This window comes from Chinchilla lanigera, unplaced genomic scaffold (assembly GCF_000276665.1).
Source record: "Chinchilla lanigera isolate Chin_1 unplaced genomic scaffold, ChiLan1.0 scaffold00128, whole genome shotgun sequence".
In the NCBI taxonomy this organism is placed as follows: domain Eukaryota; kingdom Metazoa; phylum Chordata; class Mammalia; order Rodentia; family Chinchillidae; genus Chinchilla; species Chinchilla lanigera.
This window is the reverse complement of record NW_004955529.1, coordinates 744646-770182: the sequence shown is the minus strand read 5'-3', so window position 1 is coordinate 770182 and position 25537 is coordinate 744646. Positions and strand designations below refer to the sequence as shown.

At 35.0% G+C, this 25537-nt stretch overlaps 2 protein-coding genes across 3 annotated transcripts in view; one reads left to right on the top strand and one right to left on the bottom strand.

Annotated features, from left to right (window-relative positions):
* The window catches only part of Fam46d (family with sequence similarity 46, member D), a 63951-nt gene that overhangs the window by 14427 nt on the left and 23987 nt on the right, over positions 1-25537 (bottom strand). Inside the window, exons 1-3 of one of the 2 annotated variants that reach the window (XM_005410070.2) lie at positions 18430-18469; positions 16201-16268; positions 7692-7721 (exon numbers count right to left, since the gene is read on the bottom strand). The gene's annotated coding sequence lies outside the window, so the exon portion shown is untranslated. Of the gene's footprint in view, positions 1-7691; positions 7722-16200; positions 16269-18429; positions 18470-25537 lie in introns of those variants that run through there. The other variant, XM_013507537.1, reaches the window with a different exon arrangement.
* LOC102016417 (charged multivesicular body protein 1b-2) overlaps positions 19430-25537 on the top strand; it is a 57167-nt gene continuing 51059 nt past the window's right edge. Inside the window, exon 1 of the mRNA XM_005410068.2 lies at positions 19430-19595. Within this exon, the coding sequence (XP_005410125.1) occupies positions 19580-19595 (16 nt within the window). The 5' untranslated portion in view covers positions 19430-19579. The remainder of the gene's footprint in view (positions 19596-25537) is intronic.

The window sequence follows — 25537 nt, the reverse complement described above, 5'->3', positions numbered from 1 at the left end:
AACATTTTAATTAGATTGAAGGGAAGCAATACTTCCAAATTCATTCCTTGAAGCAAGCATTACCTTGATACAAAAGTCAGGGAAGGACCCAATAAAGAAAGAGCACTGGGGATTTAGCTCAGTGGCACAGCGCCTGCCTGGCAAGTGCAAGGTCATGAGTTCGATTCCGGGTACCGGAAAAAAAAAAAAAAGAAAGAGCACTATAGGCCAATTGGAATAGATGATGATTATCTTAACCTGATAAAAGCCATCTATGACAAACCAACAGCCAACATCATACTAAATGGACAAAAACTGAAAACTTTCACTCTAAAATCAATAACAACACAAGGATGCCCACATCATCACTCCTATTCAATATAGTTCTGGAAACATTAGCCAGAGCAATTAGACAATAGCAAGAAATAAAAGGAATAAGGTTGGGTAAGGAAGGAATAAGATTATCATCATTATTTGCAGAAGACATGATACTCTATATGGAAGACCTCAAATCTCCACCAAAGACTTCTAGATTTAATGTAATCCTGATCAAATACTATTAGGATACCTCACAGAACCAAAGAAAACATTGCTAAAATTGATATGGAAGAAGAGACCTAGAATAGCAAAAGCAATCCTGGGTAACAAAGGAAAGTTAGGGAACATCACAATCTCTGACCTGAAATTATACTACAAAACTACTGTGATAAAATCAGCATGTTAACTGGGGTATGGGAAAAGAGAAGGGAAAGAAGGGTAAATTATGTATGTATGTATATACAGAATAGCTAATATAGTTGAACTACTGTCCTCCATTGTTTTACTGAAAGAAAGAGTTAATGATTGCTTGATAGATCAGTATTGCATGTTTCTATTTGTTTCCGTGAGAAACCACTTTGAAGATAACAATACGTAATACAACAAGCATTGTTATTTCCTACCACTTTGTTTGTAACTTTGTATTGTTTGTATTGTTCTGTTACTATTTTGTAAATGGTTCTCTGTTAATGTGTTTTCCTTCTTTTATTTTTAAAATAAATTTTAAAAAGTCATCATGTTATTGGCAAAAACAGACCTGAGGATAAGTGGAACAGAATAGAAGATGCAGACGCAACTGCAAACACACTCAGCCACCTTATCTTTGACAGAGGAGCTAAACATGTTTACTGGAAGAAAGATGGCCTCTTTAATAAATGGTGATTGGAAAAATTGTGTTTCCACATTGCAAAGACTAAAACTAGATCTATTCCTAGCACCATGCACTAAACTCAGCATAAAATGGATCCAAGATGTTAATATTAAAACAGAAACACTAAATCTACTAGAAGACAAAATAGGTTGTAATCATGAAGACATAGGTGCAGGCAGAGACTTCATGAATAAAACACAGACTACACAAAAATACTATGAAGAATCAATAAATGGAATCTTACCCTACTAAAAAGCTTTTGCACAACAAAAGAAACCAACAGAATGAAAAAACCAACAGAATGGGAAAAATTATAGTCACTTTTCTCTCAGACAAGGGACTTGTACCTAAATCACATAAAATTGAAAAAAATCAGGTCCCCCAAATTTAAAGACCTCATCCAAAAATGGGCATCTGAGATGAATACACATTCCTCAGATGAAGAAATACAAATGGAAAATAAATGTATGAAAAAGTGTTCAACATTATTGGTCATTTTATAGATGCAAATTAAAACAACACAGATTCCTTCTCACCCCAGAAATAATGGCTATCATCAAGAAATCAACCAATAACAAATGCTGGCAGGATTGTGGGAAAAAGGATCCTTCTTCACTGTTGGTGAGTATGTAGACTTGTGCAACCACTGTGGAAATCAGTGTGGAGATTCCTTAAAAAGCTAGTATTAGAGGTCCCATTTTCCCCAGCTCTTCCCATTCTGTGTATCTTCCCAGAAGAATTAAAAACATCATACCACAGCAATATATGTGCACCCATGTTTATAGCAGCGTAATTTGCAATAGCTAAATCTTGGAATCAACCCAATGCCCATCAACTGAGGAATGGACAGAAGAGATGTGGTCTTTTTATACAATGGATTACTACTCAGCCATAAAGAAGGATAAATTTGAGACTTTTCTAGGTAAATGGATGCAACTTGAGACCATGCTAATAAGTGAAATAAATCAGACCCATATATGTAAACATCATATTGTCTCACTAGTGTGAGAAGTTGTATGAGTAAATAAGATTCAAAATGTACAATACATATCGTGAATTGGTAAGAAACTGTTCAAAGGGAAGAGAAACTGATGGAAGAAAAGCAAAAAGAAACAAGGGAAAAGAGTAAAAATATATATGCACAAGATAGGTAAGATAGTTATACAGCTAGTTCTTTTGACTTCATTGAAAATAAAATTGGTGCTAATATTGTCTAGACATTATTTCACGCCTGTATCTTGTACTCTGAGTAACTAGTATGAAGATAACGTTAGGCAATATATTAATTATTATTACTCTCCTATTATCCTGATTTAAAAAAATAAATGGAGCATAAAAACAATAATCATAAAATACTGGATGTAAAACCAGGCATGTTTGTTATGAAAATAAATGTAAATAGGTTTATTTCCCTGTGAGACTATTAGCTATAATAAGGTATTAGACATGATACCAAACATTTTGGTTGTGACAGTAAATATAAATGTATTAAATTTCCCTGTCAAATGGTTTAGAATTTCAAAGAAGGATTTTTAAACCTTTCAAAGAAGGTTTTTTAAAAAATAAAATTGTATATTACCTAAAAGTACATGTTGGGGCCAAGGGTATAGCTCAGAGGCACAAGTGTCTGCTTGGCAAGAACAAGGTCCTGAGTTCAATTCCCAGTACCAAAAAAAAAGTACATATGGAAGATTAAAATAATGAATAATAAAAAAGCCCAAAGAATGAAATTTGATGAGAAGCAAAAGAAATAAAAAAAACACGGTACTACTAGATTTGCATCCAAAATAAAAATAATACTAAAAAAGAGTATTAAAGAGTACATTAAAGAGTTTTGAGCTTTAAAAATATTTATGTAAGATGTACAATATAATAAGTATTTAAATTCTTATATTTGGAGGAGCGTCAGGAAAATAAAATTTTACAATATGTGTAAACACTATAAATGCAATGAAACATACTTGGGTACAATTATAGTGATTACATTGGCCTTCTTTTTTTGTCTTTTTTTGAGGAAGGTTCTCTCTATGCAGTTCAGGCTGGCCTTGAGCTCACTTTGTAGCATTGTCTGGGACTCACGACGATCCTCTTGCCTCAGCCTCCCTAGTGCTGGTATTACAGGCATGTGCCACCATGCCTGGCCACACTGGCCTTCAAATACTGTATTTACCTGTCTAAGCAAATAAATCTAAGAAGCAAGTTTATTACAGACGTAGTTTTGCAGTTAGATACTCTTTTCAGAAATCATGAATAAAAACTAGATTATCTGCTAGGAAGAATAGTGTAGATGTCATTCATATTTTTCCTATGTAGGGCACTATCAGAACAATGCAAATATTTAGAATTTAATTACATAATTCTTCAGTAAATTCCTATCATCTTGCTTTGAAACCTTGTATCATTTTTACTGTTTTTGCTTTGTTTCGTTTTTGTCTGTGATGTTGGTATTTTGCTACTGTTGTTTTTAGTTTTACTATTCTCTTTAAAATAAAAAAATAAAAATAAATATGAATGAGAGAATAATCAACTAAAGAAAAGAACTACAACAAATAGGATCATCTTGTCTGAAATGTGTATAACAGACAGATATTTTAGAGCTTTTCTGCAAAAGCCCAATTTAGCATTAGCAGATCTGCATCAATATGAAGATAAAACTAAGTTTATTTTGTTTTTCTTTTTATAACTTTCATAAATATGAGTTGAAGAGTCAATATTTACTTTTATTGTGATAAAATACCTTATGTAATGAGTTGCATGTTTTCTTTTAAGACACACTAAACACAAATGTTGTATTTTTTGATCAGCTCTGTGAGTATTCAAATCAGTCCTTAAAGATGATTGTGCTGAACTTACTAGACACCATGTTTTTCGATTCTGGTAATTTATCCATCAAATGAAATGACTTTCATAGCGTGTTTTGGACAGTGGATAGAGCAAAGTACTATCTGAATTGACAGAACATGCAATATGAACTGACAATCTTCTTTTTATGTTTTTTTGGGGGGTGGTGCTGGGGATTGAATTTAGGGCCCCACACTTGTTAGGTCAGTGCTGTACCACTGAGCTACAATTCCAGCTAATCTCACTTTATATTTATTTTCCTGGAAGTATTACTGAACTATTTGAAGCTAACAAATGTTATGCTCAATTTCTCAAACTGAAAATGGAATAGTTGGTAACATTGCCTGGTTTCATGTAAAGGTTTTAGGCAAGTGAATAATTTATCTAATGTGTAATTTTTCAAAATATATCACATATAAAAATCATGTATGATGTGAAAATAAAGATTATTAATATCACTACATTAAAATTATTGAATTTAAGAAATTATTTACCATATAGAAGTTGCCACAACTTTTACATGTGTATAAAACCATCCAAATACTGTACATGACTGACTAATTTGCAGAATGAAGAAAACCTTGATCAAAAAGATGACCTTTACATAAAAATATAGGAAGCCTCATTTAGTATCCCGGGTCTACACACAGATGTTAGAGAAGGGAAGAAGAGGAAAGGATTTTCTTTCCAGACAAAAGCATAGGTCTTGCAAAGACAGGAAAGAAGTAGAAAATGTAACTTCATTATACACCAAGAAAGTGGTGAAAAAAACTATTTGTAAGTGTAAAACTTTACAGTTGGCATTTGATTACCTGTTAATGATGCTAAACTTTCTAGTTTTTAGAAATATAGAAAATTTTAAAAATACATCTTTAGAATAATACAGGATTAGTTTTTCTCAATTGCAAAAAATGTAGCAATAAGGCCAAGATGTGTGAAAATGATGTTGATTAACATACATTCATTTGTCAACATCAGTATTTTAAAAACCTACCATGTTTTTAAACTTTACCTTTTTCCTGCAATAACAATAAGAGCTTGTTTATTCAAAAAAGTTTTTTCTATTAAGTTAACAAATTGTTACTAAACAAGGAATGGTGCTTTGCCATCTCACTGATCACTTGTATTACTATACTCATAGGAAAAGCAAATTACAAACTTTAAAAATAACCCTAGAATAAAAGCATGATTATGATAATAAATCCAGGAAACACACACATAAATTCATATGTAGAAATATATGAGCACACAATAAATTACAAACATAAATTCATATGTAGAAATACATGTGCACACAACATTTAAAGAAATATATATTATGATTGAATAAATATAGGTGATTTGCCTTGATTTGGATTTTATACATATCCCCACCAAGGCTCATTTCTATTAACATGGATAATTACTACGTGATGGTAAAGTTACACTTCATTTGAAAAGCTACTATTTTCATTTAATGTACAATACTAGCATAATGTTAGTACAAAATTCAAATATGACATTAAAGTAGTAAGACTTCTATGTGTGGATTGTAATTCAGCATTTAAATGTCACACCTCATATAGCACAGTCAATTCTTCATGTATTAAAGTCAAGAAAACACATTAGAAAACTTGTTGAGAAACAATTCATACTTTCTCTCTCTCTCTCTCTTTCTCTCTCTCTCTTTTTTTCTTTTGGTCTTTTTGAGACAAGGTCTTGCTATGCAGTTCAGGCCAGCCTTGAGCTCACTTTCTAGCTTAGGCTGGTCTCGAACTTGTAACAATCCTCCTGTCTTAGCCTCCCAAGTGCTGGAATCACAGGCATGTGCCACCACACCTGGCTTACAATTTGTATTTTCTGAACAAGTTGAATTTGCTAAACTAAAAAGCACAGATAAATATATACTTTGGATGACTATAGTAGTAAAAGTAGGATAAATCCAACAAAACAATTCTCCTTGTTTATACTACTGTGTTGGGTACAGTACAGCTCTCAGTTATTGAAAGTGTTTTTTAAGCAGAAAAATAAAGTATATTTTTGTATGTGAAATGTCCAAATTTAAGGTGAAAATCCTTTAGCAATTTGCAACATAAGCCTGAACATTAGCACAAAACCTGAAATTGCAAATCATTGTTCTTAAAAATACGAAGATCATCAGTATTCCATGGTTGTAGGGTATTTAAATATTGTTCTGACTTTTGACTTCTCTCAATTTATATATCCTCCAAGCTAATACTTTCCCCACTAAAATTAGTATGCCTATAATATAGCAGACAATAGTAAAACATGTAGAACCTCACCATAATGAATGTAATTATTATCTACTCCAAATATACAGGAATAAAAATATAAAAGTAGTAAATGCTGAAATCAAAACAAATTGGTTTATATTATTTAACTAGTCAAATTTATCTGCAAATGTAAAGTAAGGAAAACAAATTGTTAAGAATTCACATAGGACAAATCGATATTTGTATAATAAATAAAGTATAATTTTTCTCGACAACAACCTTATGGTCTGTCTCGGTTACTTTTCTCTCGTTGCTGAGATAAAAATACCTGACACCCAGAACTAGGGAAGGAAAGGCTTATTTAGCTCACAGTCTGTGGAGTTTTCAGTCCATACTTGGCTGACTCTAAGGCAGAGTGGTACATGGCAGAGGGCAACAGCTCATGGCGGCAGAACACAGCAAAATCAGCAAGAGCAAAAAGGGAGGAGTAGCAAGCAAGCCTTTTTCCCTCTCTTAGGTTGTATGCAAGCTACCTGCCCCAGGGTGGGTGTAGCACTCATACTCATAATCCCAGCATTGGACCATGGATCAATCATAAACTCTAGAACCCCAACATGACTGCATGAGGCTTTGGGGGGACATCCAGACACAAACCATAACATGGTCCCTCTAAGCATGGGAAGAAAATGGAATATTAGTCATTGTTTTCAAATAGAAAGATAGACATGTTTGATATACATTCAAAGAAAATGACAAAAGAATTAATAAGACTTAATAGAGTTGAGTTAATATTCAGTGGCTCTTTCATCAAAGGTAGGAATTTCTATTTTATTGCTGAACAAATTCATAAACCAACAAACCTAAAGAGAGAAGAAAAGCAACAATGCAGTGCCTTGATAGATGTTATATACAAATAACCTAATGCTCCTAGCCAGTACTCATACAAGTCATACACACACGAGAGCACAATCCCAGGAGACAGGATAAAATGGGTGCTCTAAAATAGTGGCTTTTAAATTTTAGCATGCATCAGAGTTACATGGAGGATTTGTAAACACAGGTTTCTGAGGTCCACCTCCAGAGTTTCTGATTTAAAAGGTCAAACATAGGGCTTGAATAATTTCCACTTCTAACAACTTTGCAGATGATGTTGGTGCTGCTGGTAGAGGAGCACACTTTAAGAACCACTGTACTAAAGGAAACTGAGAATGAGTGGTAAAGAAAACAGGAGTTTCTCAACAGGAGTACCTCATAATTTAGCTATTTCTGTTTAGTTTAAAACTTTACATTGAATATTAAAAATTCTAATCAAAGTGAAGTTTTTAAGCCATAGGATTTTAAAAAATTTAAAAGTCTAATATTGCTTTCTCCATTAAATGTTAATATGAGAATCTTTCTAAAGGTTGTATTGTGTTTGTACAACAGAATTTTGGGGGCCGGGGATATAGCTCAGTGGCATAAGCACCTACCTGGCAAGTGCAAGGTCCTGAGTTGGATTCCTGGTATGAAAAAAAAAAACAAGTCTAATGAGCTCCTGTATGTGGAATAAATGATTGTATAAAGAATTAAACTCTTATACTTTAGAAACCTTGAAGATACATATCTACACATACCTATGTATCAATGAATACACAGATTTTGATCATACAATGTATTACATTTCACCAGTCCAAAGAAACATAAATGGCATTTGACTCCTAGAAAGATATATTGGATATTTTGACATTAATTTTTTTGCATAGAGAATATTAATGCGAGTGAGAAATAATGAAAACATCAGTGCAGTATTTAGCTAACGGTAGTTTGCTCACAGCCAATCACTATGTCAAATACAGATATACCTTTCAGAAAACAATATTCTTTCTTATATCAGGAAAAACATATAATTACTTTAATGTCTTCATGCCAGAATCAAAAATACAATACCCTAGCCAATATTAATAGTATAATGCAGTGAAAAAAGTTCTTTAAAACGTGTTAATGATCTCACAGAAGTGTCTTATAGGGGTTTTGCTTGTCAAAAATAAAGAATGTAGTATTACTTTAACCCAAGAGAAAACTCTGACCGTAGTTGATACATTTAAATCTGAATAATTAATAAAATACTGATTAGGATACCTGTGACTCAGCCAGGTAGGGATAGGAAAGTACCACAATTTTAGTCACCCACAAAAGTACCTCAAATAATTATGAAATTTATGAGAAAGCTGTTCATTGTTTAATAATATTCTTTATTTTTGAATTCAATGATATTTTATTTAAAATGAAGCTAATGTACACACTTTGACTAGTAGAAATTGCATAGTGCCCAGAGATGTAATTAGGCTTACTATAATTAAGCTTGGGACTCTTGCTCAGAGGGGAAGGAGGACATTATTTTCTTCTATACCAAAAAATAATGGGAGTGTTAAAGGTTTTAGTTTGTATGCAGACATACAATAAAGCAGGCATATACTTTGTATTTTAGTGTTTTATAATATCATGTTCTTCTATTCTCTTTGTTTTTTAGTACTATGTTTATCTTCATCTTCCATTTTAAATTTTCTTGCTGAGAATTTACACAAATTCCCAATTTTCTGTCACTGGTGTGTACAGAAATAACTTCTCAAAATTCTTATATAATACATGAGTGGAATTATGCCAAAAGATGGCCTTTGCATTGATAGGTCTAGGTGAAAGCTGCACTGGAATAAAGGTAAAAATGCCAGGCAACTAAACACTTAAATAAAAGAACATACAGGACCCAGAAAGAATCAGTTCTGGATTTAAAAGCTTGGTATTGAGAAACTTATAAGGAATGCCTTCTGCTAAGGTAAATCTCTTCCCCTAATTCTAGAAAACTCTTAATACTTCATATTTAATATTCCCTAAGCCACATATACTGTATATACTTCTTGTGATTTTTAAAAAATATTTGTATTTATGTGGCTGTCTTCTGTTGTCTTTGTTTGCATGTTGAAAGTGTACAGCACTGTAGATAAATCATCCTCCAACTCCTTTCAGGTTTATTGCTGACCCCTTACACTGAAAGTATGATCTAACAGTAGCACAGAAACCTTCATACTCTTCCGCTGCTCCTTTCAGTGTCTGGTAGAGGCTGATACTTATGCAAATTCAACACTAGCTACAGTAGTTTTGTTTCTGATCAGTCTCATGTAGAGTTGCTGCCTCTGGAAATTGCTACCAACCTCAGAGAGGCACACCGGGCAAAGAGAACTCTGGTTTCTTTTGGAGGGAATGACTGATTTGAAGACATCACTGAGAAGATTCTAAAGTGCAGAGGGCTTCCTGGGAAATAGGCAGTTAAAGCCACCTAAATGAATCAAAGTACCATCCTCTCTTCACCGGATATTGTTCAGCTCATATGACCCTAATAGTGCCCACAGCAATCTCGTAAGTACTACCCAGGTCATCCTCTTGTGGAACTACCTTTAAACACTCAAGGAATTAAGGGCTCTTTGGCCACTGATAAGGACTTGAGAATTATAGTATATACCATATGTACCTTCCAAATAACTCACAAAGAGACAGAAAACTATGCCCTAAGAAAAATAAAATTAAAAAAAAACCTAAAAAATCTGACTGTGGCTCTTGCTGCCCCTCCCCACATTCCCTTCTCCACTACTCTTCCAGCCCTTTAGAACTCACTTCAACTGCCGTTTTCAAATCCCTTCTGTCCTCTTCTATTAAGGAACAACTGGAGGGGATGACATTAGTGTGAGGTTTTAGAGAATGTGGTGGTTAAAAAGAGTTAGGAAGAAATGCATAGTGTGTTTTTTAAAAAAGAAGATAAGGAACAAAGAAAGAAAAAGAAATAAGGAAAGAATTAAAGAAGAAAGGAAAAAGAGCAGTGCAGAGAGAAAGCACCTATAACAGTTGCCCAAGGCTGCTCAGCTGCTGCTGTCCAAGAGTAACTCGGTGCTGAAATAACTTAGCCTGTATACCCTCACTCATGCAATCCACAGACTTCCCATGCTTTCAGACTCATTCCCTGATCCCTCAGCATTTAAAACCATTTCCCTGGCAACTTGTCTTCACATAATTTAAGGTAGTCCATAGTCCATAGTAATTAAGGTAGTCCATAGTGATATGGCTTCTACATACACCAGCAGGGTAATCTCATTACTATTTTCCATTCTGCTTTACTATTAAATTTTCTCTAGTGGAATAATACTATCTTTTCTCCCTTTCCAGACCAAAAATCAATTTCCTCCTTTCTTAAAAATACTGCCTTGTCTCATGCCTTTACTGCATCTCACCCATACTATATCCCCTGCCATATTCATGCATGTGTGTACACACATACACACACACACACACACTTTTCCTTCCACCATTTCTTCAATAATTTACTACATAAACACAAACTTAAGTTTCAGATGACAATTTGGCTGAAACAAGTGGCTTTTACTTTCGCTAGCAGATTTTCTTTAACTTTGCTTTTGCTTTGGCTATAAATATTTAGGTCTTCATGTTTCCCCCCTATCTTTACATACTTAGAAGAGAAAACAGTTGGATGAAGGAATTCTTAAAAGCAACAATTTCAAAATACAAGCTTTGAAAGTTTAAAATCGAATTGCCTTAATGAAATCCTCTAAATCTTTTATTAATTGGATTATCGCTTCTAATCTTTGTATTAGAGGAAAATAAAGTTAATTCACTTTCAAGGAAACTGAGGACTATATAAAATGATGGTTCATAGATATATTGTAGTAAGAAAAAGGAAGTTCATGATTATAGAAAACACACACACACACACACACACACACACACGTGTGTGTGTGTGTGTGTATGTCTAAGCATGCTTGATTACCTGACTATAACTTTTATTCACTGATATATAGTAATTAAAGACATTTAATATCTAAAAATGTTAAGCAGAGACATACTTTAATATTTCAATTTAGAAATGTCTTAGGTAAAATTTTGTAAGTAAATCACTATTAGGCTATTTATTGAGACGTCAATGGTTTAGTCAATTAGTCTATTGAGTTTCACAATTCCTTTACTGTTGCAGACCACTACAAAGTGGCTCTGAGTGGGATTTAATATTAACCAATTGGTTTTCTGCGTTTACTTGTGAGTTGTCTGAAGTTTATGCACCTTGTCTGAAGATGGACAGTGGAGTCATAGTAAGTAAACCTCTAAGAGTCACTGGTCACCCTGAGGCCTGTATTGGCCTGTAAAGCTGTGACACCTCAAAGGACAAGATAAGGCCACAGTTGAAGATGTCTGGCTCCAATCCCCATTTAACTACAAGGGAACTACAACTGCAGGCTCCACACACCTACAATAAATACCAACCTAAAGATAAGGTAGTTCTCCTGATCAACATAATTTATTACTTGGGAAAATTCTCCCAAGGTCCTGTTCAGTTTCCTGCATTTTCTTGAGTATCCCCCTTCTTTGTTTGTAAACCAAATAAATATGGGATGCCCAGAAAAGTCTTTGTCTAAACCCAGAGAATATCAAATGGCATAAGAATGTTAGAGCCTCCTGGAGCCCTGAAATCATTTCAGTTGTCTCATTTATTTAAGCCTTCACCATCCACTCGTTTGGGAGATTGCAGGCCTGATCAGACTGCAATAATTGAGGGTTTTTCATCCGATATTTTGCGCCCAAACAGGGACTCATAATCCTTCAATTGGGAATTCTTTATCTCAGCGAGTAAGTCTACCTAGAGTGGAAAGTGTGGGAGATGGAGAAGGATTTCATAGGATGAATACTTTGCCCAGGAATGCCTGGAGAAGAGAGGTAAGAGAAATATTCCACAGGAATAGGGGTAAGTCTTCCTACTGAGAAAAGCCATTTTATCTAGGAGTAAAATGGGCCCCAAATTTTCAACCAAAGAGCAATGAGACACACAGCTGTTCCAAGGTTTGTTTAAGGGCTCAGGGGCTCATGTGCCAACAAAACACCTAACAAAAATATTAAGAGTTGGAAAAAATCTTAAAAAGGCACACAGTAGAGGAAAAGACAGTTCCCCTGAGACAGTTCTCCACTTGGAACCCAGATTCTTCAGTTTTAAGTCCATTGCAGAGCTCACAGTCAATAGTCTCTGATACAGAGGACACTGAGGAAACAAAAGAGCTCCCAGCAGAGGCATCTACAGCCAAAGCAGAGCTTTTAAAGGGATGGCCTCTGCAGGAACAGGAAACTTTCAAAAGAACATCCCATGTGATTCTATCCAGAAACTTACAGGTTTTAAAGGGACAAGAAGCCACAAAAGGGGAAATCACTAACACCCCTGTTTGATTCCTAGTTGGAACTCAGTGAAATGTTAATAATGAGTTTTTATTCATATGCCTGTTAAATTACAAAGTGCAGGATTAGATCTGCCTGCAGCTTGTACAGTCACTCTTATCAGAGGTGACAAAACTACCCCAATTCCCACAGGAGATTGGGGTCCTCCTCCTGAGAGAACGGTTGGTTTTTTACTGGGAAAAGCTGATCTAAATTTAAAAGAAATAACTATTGTGCCTAGTGTGACTGATGGTGATTGTCGAGATGAGATAGAAGTTTTTGCATATGAGATGGATCTCTGGGTCATTGAACAAGGACAGTATGTGGCACAATTGATTTTGTAACCTATAGATAAAACTTCTTTTGCTAAATATAGAGAGCTCCTGAGGGAGCAAGACCCTCAGAGTAAGACTACATAGAGAGAAATTTATTTTACACAGGAAATGACTAAAAACAGGCCCATGAGTTTTGTAAAGACTAATGAAAAATGTTTCGAAGGCTTACTAGAAGATACTGGCACAGATGTGTCTGTACTTCCATTAGAAAAATGGCCTGCCACATGGCCAACACAAAGGGCCCCTACCTCCTTAATAGGACTGGGATCCTCTCAACATGTACTACAAAGTGCCTCACCCTTGCCTTATGAGGGGCCAGATCACCAAAAGGGTTTCTTTTTAACATATGTGACACCTACTTCAGTCAATTTGTGGGGAAGGAATTCCATTGAGTTTAAAGTTCTATGATGATCAGCTATTGAGTCTAGGAAGCAGAAATTCAAACTTAGCTCGGAATGATTCAAAATGTTCTGTTCTTAACACTACGTACAAAAAAAAAAAAAATGCAGTGACTTCAGAATCCCTTTTCTGCATTCTAACTTTACCAACCTTAGTAAGTGGCTGAAAATCTCGTGATTATGGTTGCTTTACCCTTTCTGAGGTTATGCCTGAACAAGAGTAGGCTGAAACAGATTTCCATTGTTATTGTTTATCTTGTTGTTTTAATATAAGGGAAATGTTAGAGCAAGATAACTAGTTTTCCTCTGAAGGATATCTGGGAATTTTTACACACATAGTTGGTTGTCACAACTTAAAGCAAAAAGTGCTTATTGTGGGGGTAAAGACAAGGGTGTTGTCAAACATACTACACTACACAGGAAAGACACCTAAAACAAAAAATTATACAACCCAAACTGCCTATAGCACTTTTGAGAAACCCACTGTAAAGTAAGATGTATGGACTATACTATAGAAAAATAGTATTTAAGATGACAGAATGTGTGCAATCCAACACAAAGGACTGTAAAACTTTACTGAGTATGCTGGACTCTAGACTAACCATGGGCATGACTTTGACAGAATTTTGACTTGAGACTCCTCAAATGTTTAAGCTATGAAGAAGAGCAGTCAGGTGCTAAGAAAGTAACAGTATATGAACACAATATTTGTCATTAAATGTATAGGGCTAATGGATAGTATAATAGTATATAATAATACAGAATAGTAGTCTTTTAAGAGAGTTGTCTTTCTTAACCTTGCCTTCATCTGCCTCTTTGATAAAAGTCTTTTACTTTTTTATTTTCCCCCTTAAGAAATTTTCTTCAAGGAACCCCTAGATGTTAAAAAGATAAAGGGTTTATTTAAAAATGAGTTTCTCTGAGCATTTATGTATATATTAAAATTTTTCTGAGTCATACAACTTCAGATATAATTAGGAATCATTCCAAAGTGGAAAGTATCTCTTGCAATAGCAAATGTTTTATTCTTTATTACCATATCATTCTTGAAGAATCAATTAACTCAGCTAATAATAACAAAATATAATTTTACTTTGACTATTATAGTATTGAAAATGTTTCCTAAAAAGGAAATTTTAAAGTCTTGTGTACTCTGTTAAAAGCAGAGTGTCTAGAGAAATGTTCTTTCTAGTAATTATGCAATAATAAAATACCATCATTTATTATTTAAATAAGATGGGAAACAACTCTTACAGAAATGATAAATATGTTAATATAGTTGATTGAAAATACAATGAATATTTGCACTTAAAAACACTCACTACAGTATAAGACACATTGCCCACAATGATGGTATGTGTATGTTCAAAGTGGGGAGTACTTTAAGTATGTTGAGGGAGAATAATGGCAATGTGCCTTTTACTGTTATAATTTTTTATTTGAACATTCACTGTACAGTTCAATCACCTCTGGTGTTTTTCCTAACCAGTCAAAATTAGTTTTTCATTGTTTTCTACTTGCTTGAATTCTACCATCTTGTCTTTATGTTTATCCCTTTTCTATAAATAATTGAATAACTAAATTGAATAATTTTTCAGGTCATTTTTGAGAGTACCACTCAACTCTACTCCTCCTGTTTTTAAATTACTATTTTCCATCCAGTCTTCTATTTCCCTCAACCAATAAGTTTTACCCTTCTTGTAGGTTTAACCTCTTTCATCTGTCACCTGTCAGTATAACTTTCAAATTAAATGTGAAACAACAGAACAGTGAGACTAGCAAGGTGTTCTTTGCTTCTCAGGGGAAAAAACGTTTCCCTGTTATATAACTAGCAAAGATTTCAATTCATACTTCTCCAGAATTTTTAGGAAACTGAGTCTATGTCTTCATACAGGAACCACCAAGAGTGTCAACCAGCTGAATAACTCCTCATTGTACTCTTATACTGAATGGGCAACTCATGTATAAAAAAAGGAAACAACAGTAGCAGTCTTATGATTCCTCCTTGCCAACCTGCTATACAGATTCAAAAGTACAGGATATGAAACCAAGGACACTTGAGTTGAATACCAATTACATTTGTTCAAAACTTGTTTAGGCAAATCAGTCTCTCTGAGCTTTGTTGTAGCTCTTTATTTTAATTGATAAAAAGAGGATAATGCCATAACAGGTTATCTGAGAAGATCAAGTATCAAATTAAATAATGTATATTAAAGATTTTTAAAAACTATTAAATTCAATAAAATTAAGATATTTCATGCCTTAATAAAGAATTTATATGATTACATTAGAATATCCATTTTCATTATGCAAATAAAAGTGAAATATAGACTCTGGAGTCCCCTGCCAAATTTATTATATCAGAATCTATAGAAATGAAGCCCATCCATCTGTATTTTTAAGGATACTAAAATCTGATAAATACTATGTAATACTATACCATTCTCATTTTCAGTGCATGCCTTTTCACTTTACTGGATGTTTAATTGTCATAAACATTACATTTTCTAATCATCTCAAAATCATTTGCTAAAAGATTTTTCACATAAAACACTTCAATCAGATGTTAAAGTAGTTTAGATTCCTAACTATTATTTTATACATGCTTCTAACTTAAAAAGGAGTATTTTTAAAAATACATTGGATTGCAGAAATAACCATGACTAATCATGAAAACAATTCAATTTCCTGGGAATTTTATTATAATTTATCACATTATCTTTGCTCATGTCAAATTTTAACATACTCAGTAGCTGCTCAGTGAAGACACTATACTGGTTCAACATCAATTATCCCAGTTAAAATTCACAGATGTGGGTATTTTTATTTTATATATTTATTTTATGTATTTTTAAAATACATTCTTCCAAGTATACATAGGTGAGATTTACCATATCTGAGTTTATCAACATTTAACTGATGTTTTAAATTTTCATGTTTACAATTAACTAGGCTCCCACAGAATTTAAAGGCGAAAGAGAGAAGAGAAACTGCCTATTTACCTGAGTCAGGATAAGTGGTAATGCTAACCCTCGTATAAAGAAGAAAACAGACCAAGATCCAAGATCACCTAAAACAATAAGAAATATCAATAAATATAATAAACAATGAATGAAAAATTGTTCCTAAGGTTAGAGACTAAAATTATATATATGTTTTTGGTAATGGGAATCAAACTGAGGACCTTGCGCTTGTCCGGCAGGCACTGTGTCACTGAGCTGTATCACCGGCCCCTAAAATTATATTTTAAAGATAACATTTGGCTTTTTAAAAGTTACCTTTTCATTATTTTTTTTGGTTTTTTTTTGGTCTTTTTTTGGTTTTTCTCTGGTACCGGGAACCGAACTCATGACCTTGCGCTTGCCAGGCAGGCACTTTGCCACTGAGCTAAATCCCCAGCCCTACCTTTTCATTATTAATATGATAAAATGAGCATATTCAGATTTCATTCTAACATGTTTAGGAAACTAAAGTAAGTTATTGATCCTAAGTGTTAAATTAAAGAATGTGTTAAATTAATGCCAATACATTATTAGAGGCTACATTTTCCTGAAAAAAACCCCAAATATCTACCATCAGCAGAACAGATAAATTATGATGCATTTATATAGTGAAATATTCTAGTCTAGATCACTGAAAACGAATGAATCATAGCTATAGGCTATAACACGACTGAGGGACATAACAGTGTGATAATAAAGGAAAGCAAGACAGAAGAGCAAAAGTATTTATCATTTATACAAAAAACTTCAAAATGTACCCCCTTAAAGAATATATTGTTTATACATTAAAATATCACAAAGCTATAAAAAAACTATAAAAAACAGGAAGATTATATATAAATTCAAGACAAGCTACTGCAGAAGAAAGAAGGTAGTAAACAAATGTGGTTAGAAAAGTGTACACAAGGCAAATTATAGAAAATGGTAATTTCTCTTAAATCAAGTGATAGGTCACAAGTGTGTATTTTCAGTATTACTTATGCTTATATTGCACACATATTTTACAAATACTATTTTATAAATAGGAATTGAGTATTTAATAACAACTAAATTGTATATTGTCTTCTTTCTATATGTTCTTCATAAAAAGTTTCATAAGAGATATCAATTTCTTGTTTTCAACATAAGCAGTTATAACAGAATATACATTTACTTTAAATGATTCTACTACTGTACCTAGGTTTAAAAAATTTCTAAATCTGCTTTTAAAAATCAGATATTCAATAAAAGTATAAGGGTAAAGTTTGGAGTAAAATTAGTTCAGAAACTTGTGAAAATAAAATACATTAAACTTCTAAGTGGTTAGCACAGCTTGTGTAATGGTTTTTACATAAGACAGACATAAATAGCAAATAGTCTAATTGAACAAATACCTTCAAATTTCAATTTTACTAAAATAACTGATTGTATCATAAGAATATACCTCTTAAGAAATTCTGAAATTTGCAAAATATTTTAAATAGACTTATTAATAGAGGTTACATACATATAACTCTAATAATAATTTAACATACACATACATATATATGTGTATATATGTTGAGTGTAGAAAGAGCTGTGGTAAAAATATTAAAGTCTAGGGAATACTTTGTAGCCCAAGCTGGCCTGGAACTCCTAGCGATCCTCCTACCTCAGCCTCCCAAGTGGTGGGATTACAGGCATGCACCACCATGCCTGGCAGGTAACATCCTGTGAGCGATGGTTGTGCACCCTGTAATCCCAGCACTTGGGAGGCTGAGGCAGGAGGATTGCTGTGAGTTCAAGGCCAGCCTGGGCTACAAAGTGAGCTCAAGGCCAGCCTGAACTGCACAGGGAGACCCTATCCCAAAAAGACTAAAAAAAAAGTTTTCCAACAGTGAAATACAATTGTTTTTCTAATATGAAAACTGATGAAATCTGGTAAATTTTACGTTTCTATAAAGTAGGTCGTGATTTTCAAACATGAAATTAAGAAATAGAAATAATCTTTATACAGCTTCACCCACGAAAGTGATTCCCAGACTGTATTTTGCCAGAACCTGTACTCAGAAAGTTTTGTTTTTTTTGAGAACATTAAATGCTCGTAATTAGGTAACTGAAGTCTATCACCAATCATCATTAATGCGAGAGCATAAATAACTAGCTTTCGAACTCTTTTTTTGAAACAAGGGGTCTTGCTTTGTAGTTGAGGCTGGCCTTGAACTCACTATGCAGCCAAGGTTCGGCTCGAACTCACCGCGATCTTCCTACCTCAACGTCTTTAGTGCTGGGAATTACAGGCATGAGCCACTGTGCCCGGCCAGAACCGTTTTTCTCGAAAGAAAAACAAGCCTAACGATAAAATGAAAGTTATCCAATTATATATTTCTCTCACATATTGAAACTTTAAAGATGAGAAAAAATTTAAACCGAAACTTCATAAATTTTGCTGTAAAAGACTTACACTAATTTTTTGCCAAACCACTATCTTATTTCTCCGAAATTTCGAAGAGATGTAAACCGAAAAACACAGACGCTATGCCGAAGATCTTTTCCTTCCCCAATCCAGAGAGCTACGTCTAACAAAATGTCTTCGGGCATTTTAACGGCACGTATAAAACGCCAACCATTATCTACGATTTCGACTAACCTCCCACTCATTAATTTAGAGAGATTTCGTAGTAATTTTCATATTTTACATCGTCTACGGTAAAAATATATATAACTAGAAGTATGAATACGTACTTCTTAATCACCGTTAACTCTTAAGACTCGCTTTCCTTTTTGTCCGTTTCAACGTACGACTAAGGATTACGACCCATTTTGAAACTTCGAGCGACCCTCACAATTTCAAGTCACCGTCCGCGCTAAGCCTCTAAGCCCTTATTTTATAGTTATAGTTTCAAAAATGTGCTTTAAAAACCCTATACCTTTTTCCTTCGTCCGTTAGCACTTAACCTCTGAAGAGATGAAGGGCCACAGGCTACGAAATCTGAGGGATGCGGTGGGGAGAACGCTTTGGGAGCGGTCGGAATATGCCGAAAGACAGAACTAGAAAGCTGAGGAAAGGAAAGAACGGGAGCGTTGAGGCAGAGGTTAGGCTCCGCGCTCGATTAACGGCACGTGAGGGACCCCCCGGGGAGGGTCTTAACCTGTTGCCCTCGAGCCCCGCTGCGCCCCCCAGCGGCTACAGCGCGTCCTAGCGGCGGTACTTCGCGGCGGCCATTTTGACGCTGCCTCCGCCCCCACCTCGGGTGCGCAGCGCTCCGCCTCCCGCCCGCGGGCGGCAGAAACAGGAAGTGGGGAGCTGCACTCTGAGCTGCCGGAGCGGGCTGCTTTCGTTCTCCCGGCGTCCTCGCATCCAGCCGGTGGAGTCGTACCGCTGCTCTAGGTATTGCCACTCGAAAAAAATCTTGCAAACATGTCGAATATGGAGAGTATCCTTTCCGGTCTCGCGGAGGTGCTGCTCGGGCTCGGCGGGCGGGGGAGCCGGGCGCTGGGCCTCTGGGTGGCGCTTGGTGCTAATTTTTGTTGATCAGTTGTGCGGGAGCGAGGGCGCTTGCGGGGATCGGTAGGCTCCGGCCCCTTGGTTTTTGCCTTTGTAGTTTATTTACGTGTTTGCTTTGTTTTTATGGTAGCCACCGCCGTGTGAGTCAGGGAAAGTGGATCTGCTTTGGGAAGGGATAGGGGAGTCGCCAAACTGATTTGAGATTATTGAGCAGGAACCGTGCCTCCTTGAAGACGGCTGCCCCCGGTCCTTTCAGTGAATTGCTCTCTTTGGAAATCGATGTGGAATGGTGCGCGAACAGAGGCAGGGTGGCAGAAGTTTGGCAAAGGTTTGGGGTGGAATTGTAGGTTTTTGAATGCAGTACTAGTATAGGTAGCTTTTGGCTAATTGCACTTCCTTTTTCTAGTTGAAGGTGACCTAGTAATGTGAAATGCTTATTATGAGTCTTCCAAACTAAGATGATTGCTTGCTTGCTTATTGATTTAACACTTGAAGAAACATATAGTTCTTTGAAGTTATGAAAATCATCAGTTATACCGTTGTCCTCTCTTAAGAAATAAGAAACTGTGTGAAGCCCTGGAGAAGGATGAAATTGTTTTTCCGCAACTGAGTTGTCATTATAGGATCTCCATGTTGCTGAAATTCCCCTTTCCAGAGGTTGGCATTAGAGAAAATAGAGGATCTTGCCTTTCATTTGAACGGAGCAAATTGAAGAAATGCGGGTAATAATAGTTTCATAGCTCATGTTACAGCTGTTGTGGCTTCATTAGTTTGTAAGCCTGAAATATAGGAAGGTTTTTTTGATGAAAGGATTAAATTATGTAAGTCACGCTGTGAATATCGCTAATATTATATTATGTGCTGCATGGGCCAAGATAAACCAATAATAAAATGTGAACATTTGAGGAGGGGTACAGATAGGTCATTTCATGGACAGAATATATGACTGAATAGGCTAATTTATCACTGTAGTTTAAAGCATAGTAAAAGAAGTGTGGTTGTACTACATAAAGGGCATTGGACTATGATAAGATCATTTTTAAATTCCAGTTCCTTTTTTTTTTTGTCTTTTTGAGACAGGGTTCCGCTATGCAGTTCAGGCTGGTCTTGAGGTCACTTTGTAGCCCAGGCTGGCCTCAAAATCACAGCTATCCTCCTGCCTCAGCCTCCCAAGTGCTGGAATTACAGGCGTGTGCCACTCGCCCGGCCTCCAGTTCCTTTTAAGAAATCTCTTGACTTAAGCAAGTCGTATAGCCTGTCATGCAAAGTGGACTCATCTGTAAAGGATAATAACTGATCTGCCAACCTTAAAAAAGCTATTGTAAAGATACAGTAATATTGAAACAGAAGTGCCTGACATATTGTAAAGTTTTGAACATACCGTTAAGTATGAGAAAATAGTTTTTAAATTGTCATCTCATCCAGATTTTTAGAAAGATTTGAGGTGATAGTTTTGAAAGCGTTCTCTGGTAGTGCAGAGTATTTTTGTTGTATCTAAGTCTGTATTTGATTTACAGTAACAAGATAACTGGTTATTTTCTGTCATTGAAAAGTGTGCCTGTCTATAATCAGAGTTAATGGCACTGTTATCAATTTTAATACCTAACAAAAATGAAATTACCTCCAGTCTGCCAGACGAAGTGAAAAGGTTTAACTTGATTCATACCATCTGGCTGTGCTTACTTTAGGTTCCTTTGTGTGGAATGCAGACCTTAACCTCGCAGTATGGAAAAGGAGAATGACATGGAGTCAGACCTGTCTGACTTGACCTAAATAACTTGAACTAAAACTTGAGTAACATTTTTCTCCTTTTTGAGGCGCAAAGTTTCTTTGTTGTAGTATATAAGGACAAATGTGCAAAAATAATTTATTTATCATGGTAATTTTGACTTCTGCTTTTGAACAGTTGAACAATTTACCATTGTGGGTTATGGTAAATCTCACTTGTGAGAAGTTGATTGAATGGTCAAATATTTTTTTTGTGACATATTCATGTTGGTATTTTACAAGTATGTAACTGCATATTTACAGAGCTATTTTGGAGACTAGGCTTAGGTAACTAAAGGAGTGAAAAAATAGGGCAATAATTAATGGGTGCTCCGCTGGGCCAGTCTGCCGCTGCTTTTTTTTTCTTCAGTATGTTATTACTCCTCTGCTAGTTAACTTGTAACTCATTTTGTTGTTGAATTAGTTCAAGTATAATTGCTTTATATGATGCTTTCTGTTTTCTGAATCTTCTAACCTACCATCCCTGCTAAAAGCTAGGAATCCAAGAGTTTGTTTTCCCGCCAGTTTCTTTGCTATATCCCTTTCCACATCTGTTTTCTCCTCCATTTTAACCTCAGGTTTACATATTTATAATTAGTGTGTAAATTCCTGGAAGAAGGGGTTCTTTTACCTTCCAACCCTCATTTCTTAGTCAGCACTAGCTTTAGAGCACAAAATGAACAAATGGACTTCTATTAATAGTTAATAATTGCCATGTATTTACGTCTCTACTATGAGCTAAACAATTTGCTCATGTTACAGATACACAAGAGTTACAATTTTTTTCTCAGCTTTGGATCTAATGGAGCCAGGGCATGTGCAGTGGGAGGTAAATAGCAAGATAAAGTAGCACATACTAGATAAGTGCTAAAACAGCTGATTCTTGATATTTTGTGTGTACTTATTAAACTCATTGAAATTGTATGCAAAATTTTGTGTGTTATTGTATGCATTTCCCTCGGGAGACTATAGTAATTATCTGTCTCCTAGGTTTTCTAATCTGAAAAAAGGTTAAGAACCAATCAAGTAGATAGTAAGAACTCTAGATGTTCTGAGAATACACAAAGGGATATTCTGGATTGATGTTATGGTTTCCTTTTGTAGTCACTCAGAAAACTAAACCTGTGTTATAGGCAAAGACTGCCAGCTACCTTAAAAATCTCTGTTAGCCATTACAAATCTTATGAGTCACTTGAAATCCTAAAACAGAATTAATTACATTTTAGTCTTTATGGATTTGCTAGTAATGACACACATATCATGATGTATTTATATGAAGATATTAATAATATTCAATTTGCCTTTTTCAGATTTGCTTTCTTGAATTTGTTCCCTGATACTAGCCCGATAATTTGTGGCCTAGCTATTCAGTAGACTGTTGCATTTAACAATACATTTTTTTTTTCTTTGTCTTTTTGAGACAGGGTCTTGCTATGCCGTTCAGGCTGACCTTGAGCTCACTTTGTAGCCCAGGCTGGTCTCGAACTTGCAACGATCCTCCTGCCTCAGCCTCCCAAGTGCTGGGATTACAGGCCTGCGCCACCATGCCTGGCTAACAATACATGTTAAATGTAAAGTCTTTTGTGGTTCATCATTTGAGGCCTAATTCTGAGCAATTTTCTATAAAAATTAAATTGGGGAAATTAACAGTTCAGAAGTATTTCAATTCCTGATTGCTTGTTCTTGTATTACACAATTACACCTCAGTTTGTCTCTGGGCTTTAATTTTCACATCAACAAAATGAGTGAGGTTGACAAAGTTCTAAGGTTCTTTCAGTTCTGATCTCACCTGATTCTCTGCTCCCAAAGTCTACTTCCCTGAAACACACAAGGCATAATCAAATGCTGAAAACTTAAAAAAGTTAAAGCTGGAACATAACACTATTTGTAATCAAATATATGAATAGTCTTATGGTATTGATATACTGCTTAATTCTAGGTCAGTTGCTAGTGGAACATTTTTTTATTTCCTTCTTCTCACCTCCTTTTTTTTCAGTCTCTGCATCTTTGCTTGGAGAAGATTGCATAGTCCTGCTGTTGGCACTTAGAATGAAGTAGCCTCTGCCCTGCTGTGTATAGATTGCTTACTATGTCTATAGTAAACTGACCATTGTAATTTTTCTTTAGGAAGCAGAGCTAATGTAATCTATTTTACAGCAAGGCTTCTTCTAATATATATATTAGTTTGAACCCTAGTGATTATATTTTTGTGCGCAGGAATTGAACTCAGGACCTCACACTTGCCAGGCAAGTGCTGTGCTGCTGAGCTGTATACCCGGTCCCCTAGTGATTCTTACTTAAACTTGAAACCAATATTTTTATTAAGACATTCCTTATTTCTGTTCATTGCCTGTGAGCAATGTAATTGCAAATACATGCATTTATATAGAATGCTTTAAAGACAAGTTTGGGCTTTTGATATCCTTACTCCCTGGGTTGTTCAGTTAAGACACATGACTTAGCAAATTCATGAAAAGTTAATCAGAATATTTGTCATTTATTGAACACCTTCTTATGCCAAAGTGTGTGTTGTAGATTTTGTATACATTTCTTTTAAATCCTCAAAGCAGCACTGTAAGACAAGTAGTAGTATCTTCGTTTTATAGAAGAGGAAATTAAAGCTAAGTAAACCAAGATGATTTTAAACATAAAGCAGAAGGACTGAACTGTGTGCCAACATCTATTGTGTTCACCTTTCACAGTGCCTGCAGAGCTAACCGCTCAAATCACTGATGTTTACAGGAGTCTTAAGAGTTATGCAGAGCTACTCTTTCCATATATTGATATTCCATTTGAGATTTCGCTTTAAAAATTTGGGAAAAAGATAGGAATATACCCAGGCCCTTGGGAAAATTTAGCCCAGATTCTCTTGAAGACATGTCTGGTTCAGAGGTATTCCCTGTTAAAAGGGACACCTATATAATATGGTGTTATAAATTCTGATTTTATAAGGTTGAAAGGTGGAGAATTAATATTTTTTTGAAATAGCAGATGATTAAAATGTTCAAATTATTTTTTGATTTTGTTATTTAATCTAAAGGACCAAGTAAGTTCTTTTTGGTGCGGTTTTTAAAAAAGTTTTTTTAAATTTTATTTTAAAGATAAAAGAACTGAGACATATTAGCAAACACACAGACATAAATAGAACTGCATAAAAACAATAAAAGCAATACAGAATTTCAGACAAGGTGATAGGAAATTAACAGTGGTTGTTGTATTACATATTGTTATCTTCAAATTGATTACTCAGAAAAACAAAATAGGCATGCAAGATTGATCAATTAAACATTAACTGTTCATTTCACTAAAGCAATAGAAATTAGTAGTACAATTAGCTATCTCGTGTGTGTCTGTGTGTGTGTGTATATATATATTCATATTTTATCCCTTTCCTTTTGAGCAGTGTTTTCCCTTTTATAGTATCTATTGTATCTTTTTATTTTTTCTTTATTTAAAAAAAAATTTTTTTTTCTGGTACCGGAAATCAAACTCACGACATTGCACTTGCCAGGCAGGCACTGTGCCACTGAGCTAAATCCCCAGCCCCTTGTACCTTTTTGATTTTATTAACTCTTTCAGGCTCTTACACTAGGGAGACAATATGATGTTTATACATGTGAGTTTGATTTATTTCAGTTAAAAATATGGTCTCCAGATGCATTCATTTACCTATAAAATCCTCGAGTTTATCTTTCTTTATAGCTAAGTAATATTCCATTATATAAAAATATCACATGTTTTTTTATGCATTCCACAGTTGCTGGACATTTAGGTTGTTTCCGTGATTTAGCTATTACAAATTGCACTGCTATAAACACAGGTGCCCATATATTGCTGTGATATGATGCTTTCAGTTCTTCTGGAAAAATAACCAGAAGGGAAGTAGCTGGGTTGAAAGGGGCCTCTAATCCTAGTTTACTGAGGAATCTGCAGACTGATCTCCACCATGGTTGCACCAGTCTACACTCCCAACAGTGGAGAAAGGTTCCTTTTTCCTCAGAGCCCCTCCAGCATTTGTTATTGGTTGATTTCTTTCTTTTTTTTTTTTTTTGTCTTTTTGAGACAGGGTCCTGCTATACAGTTCAGGCTGGGCTTGAGCTCACT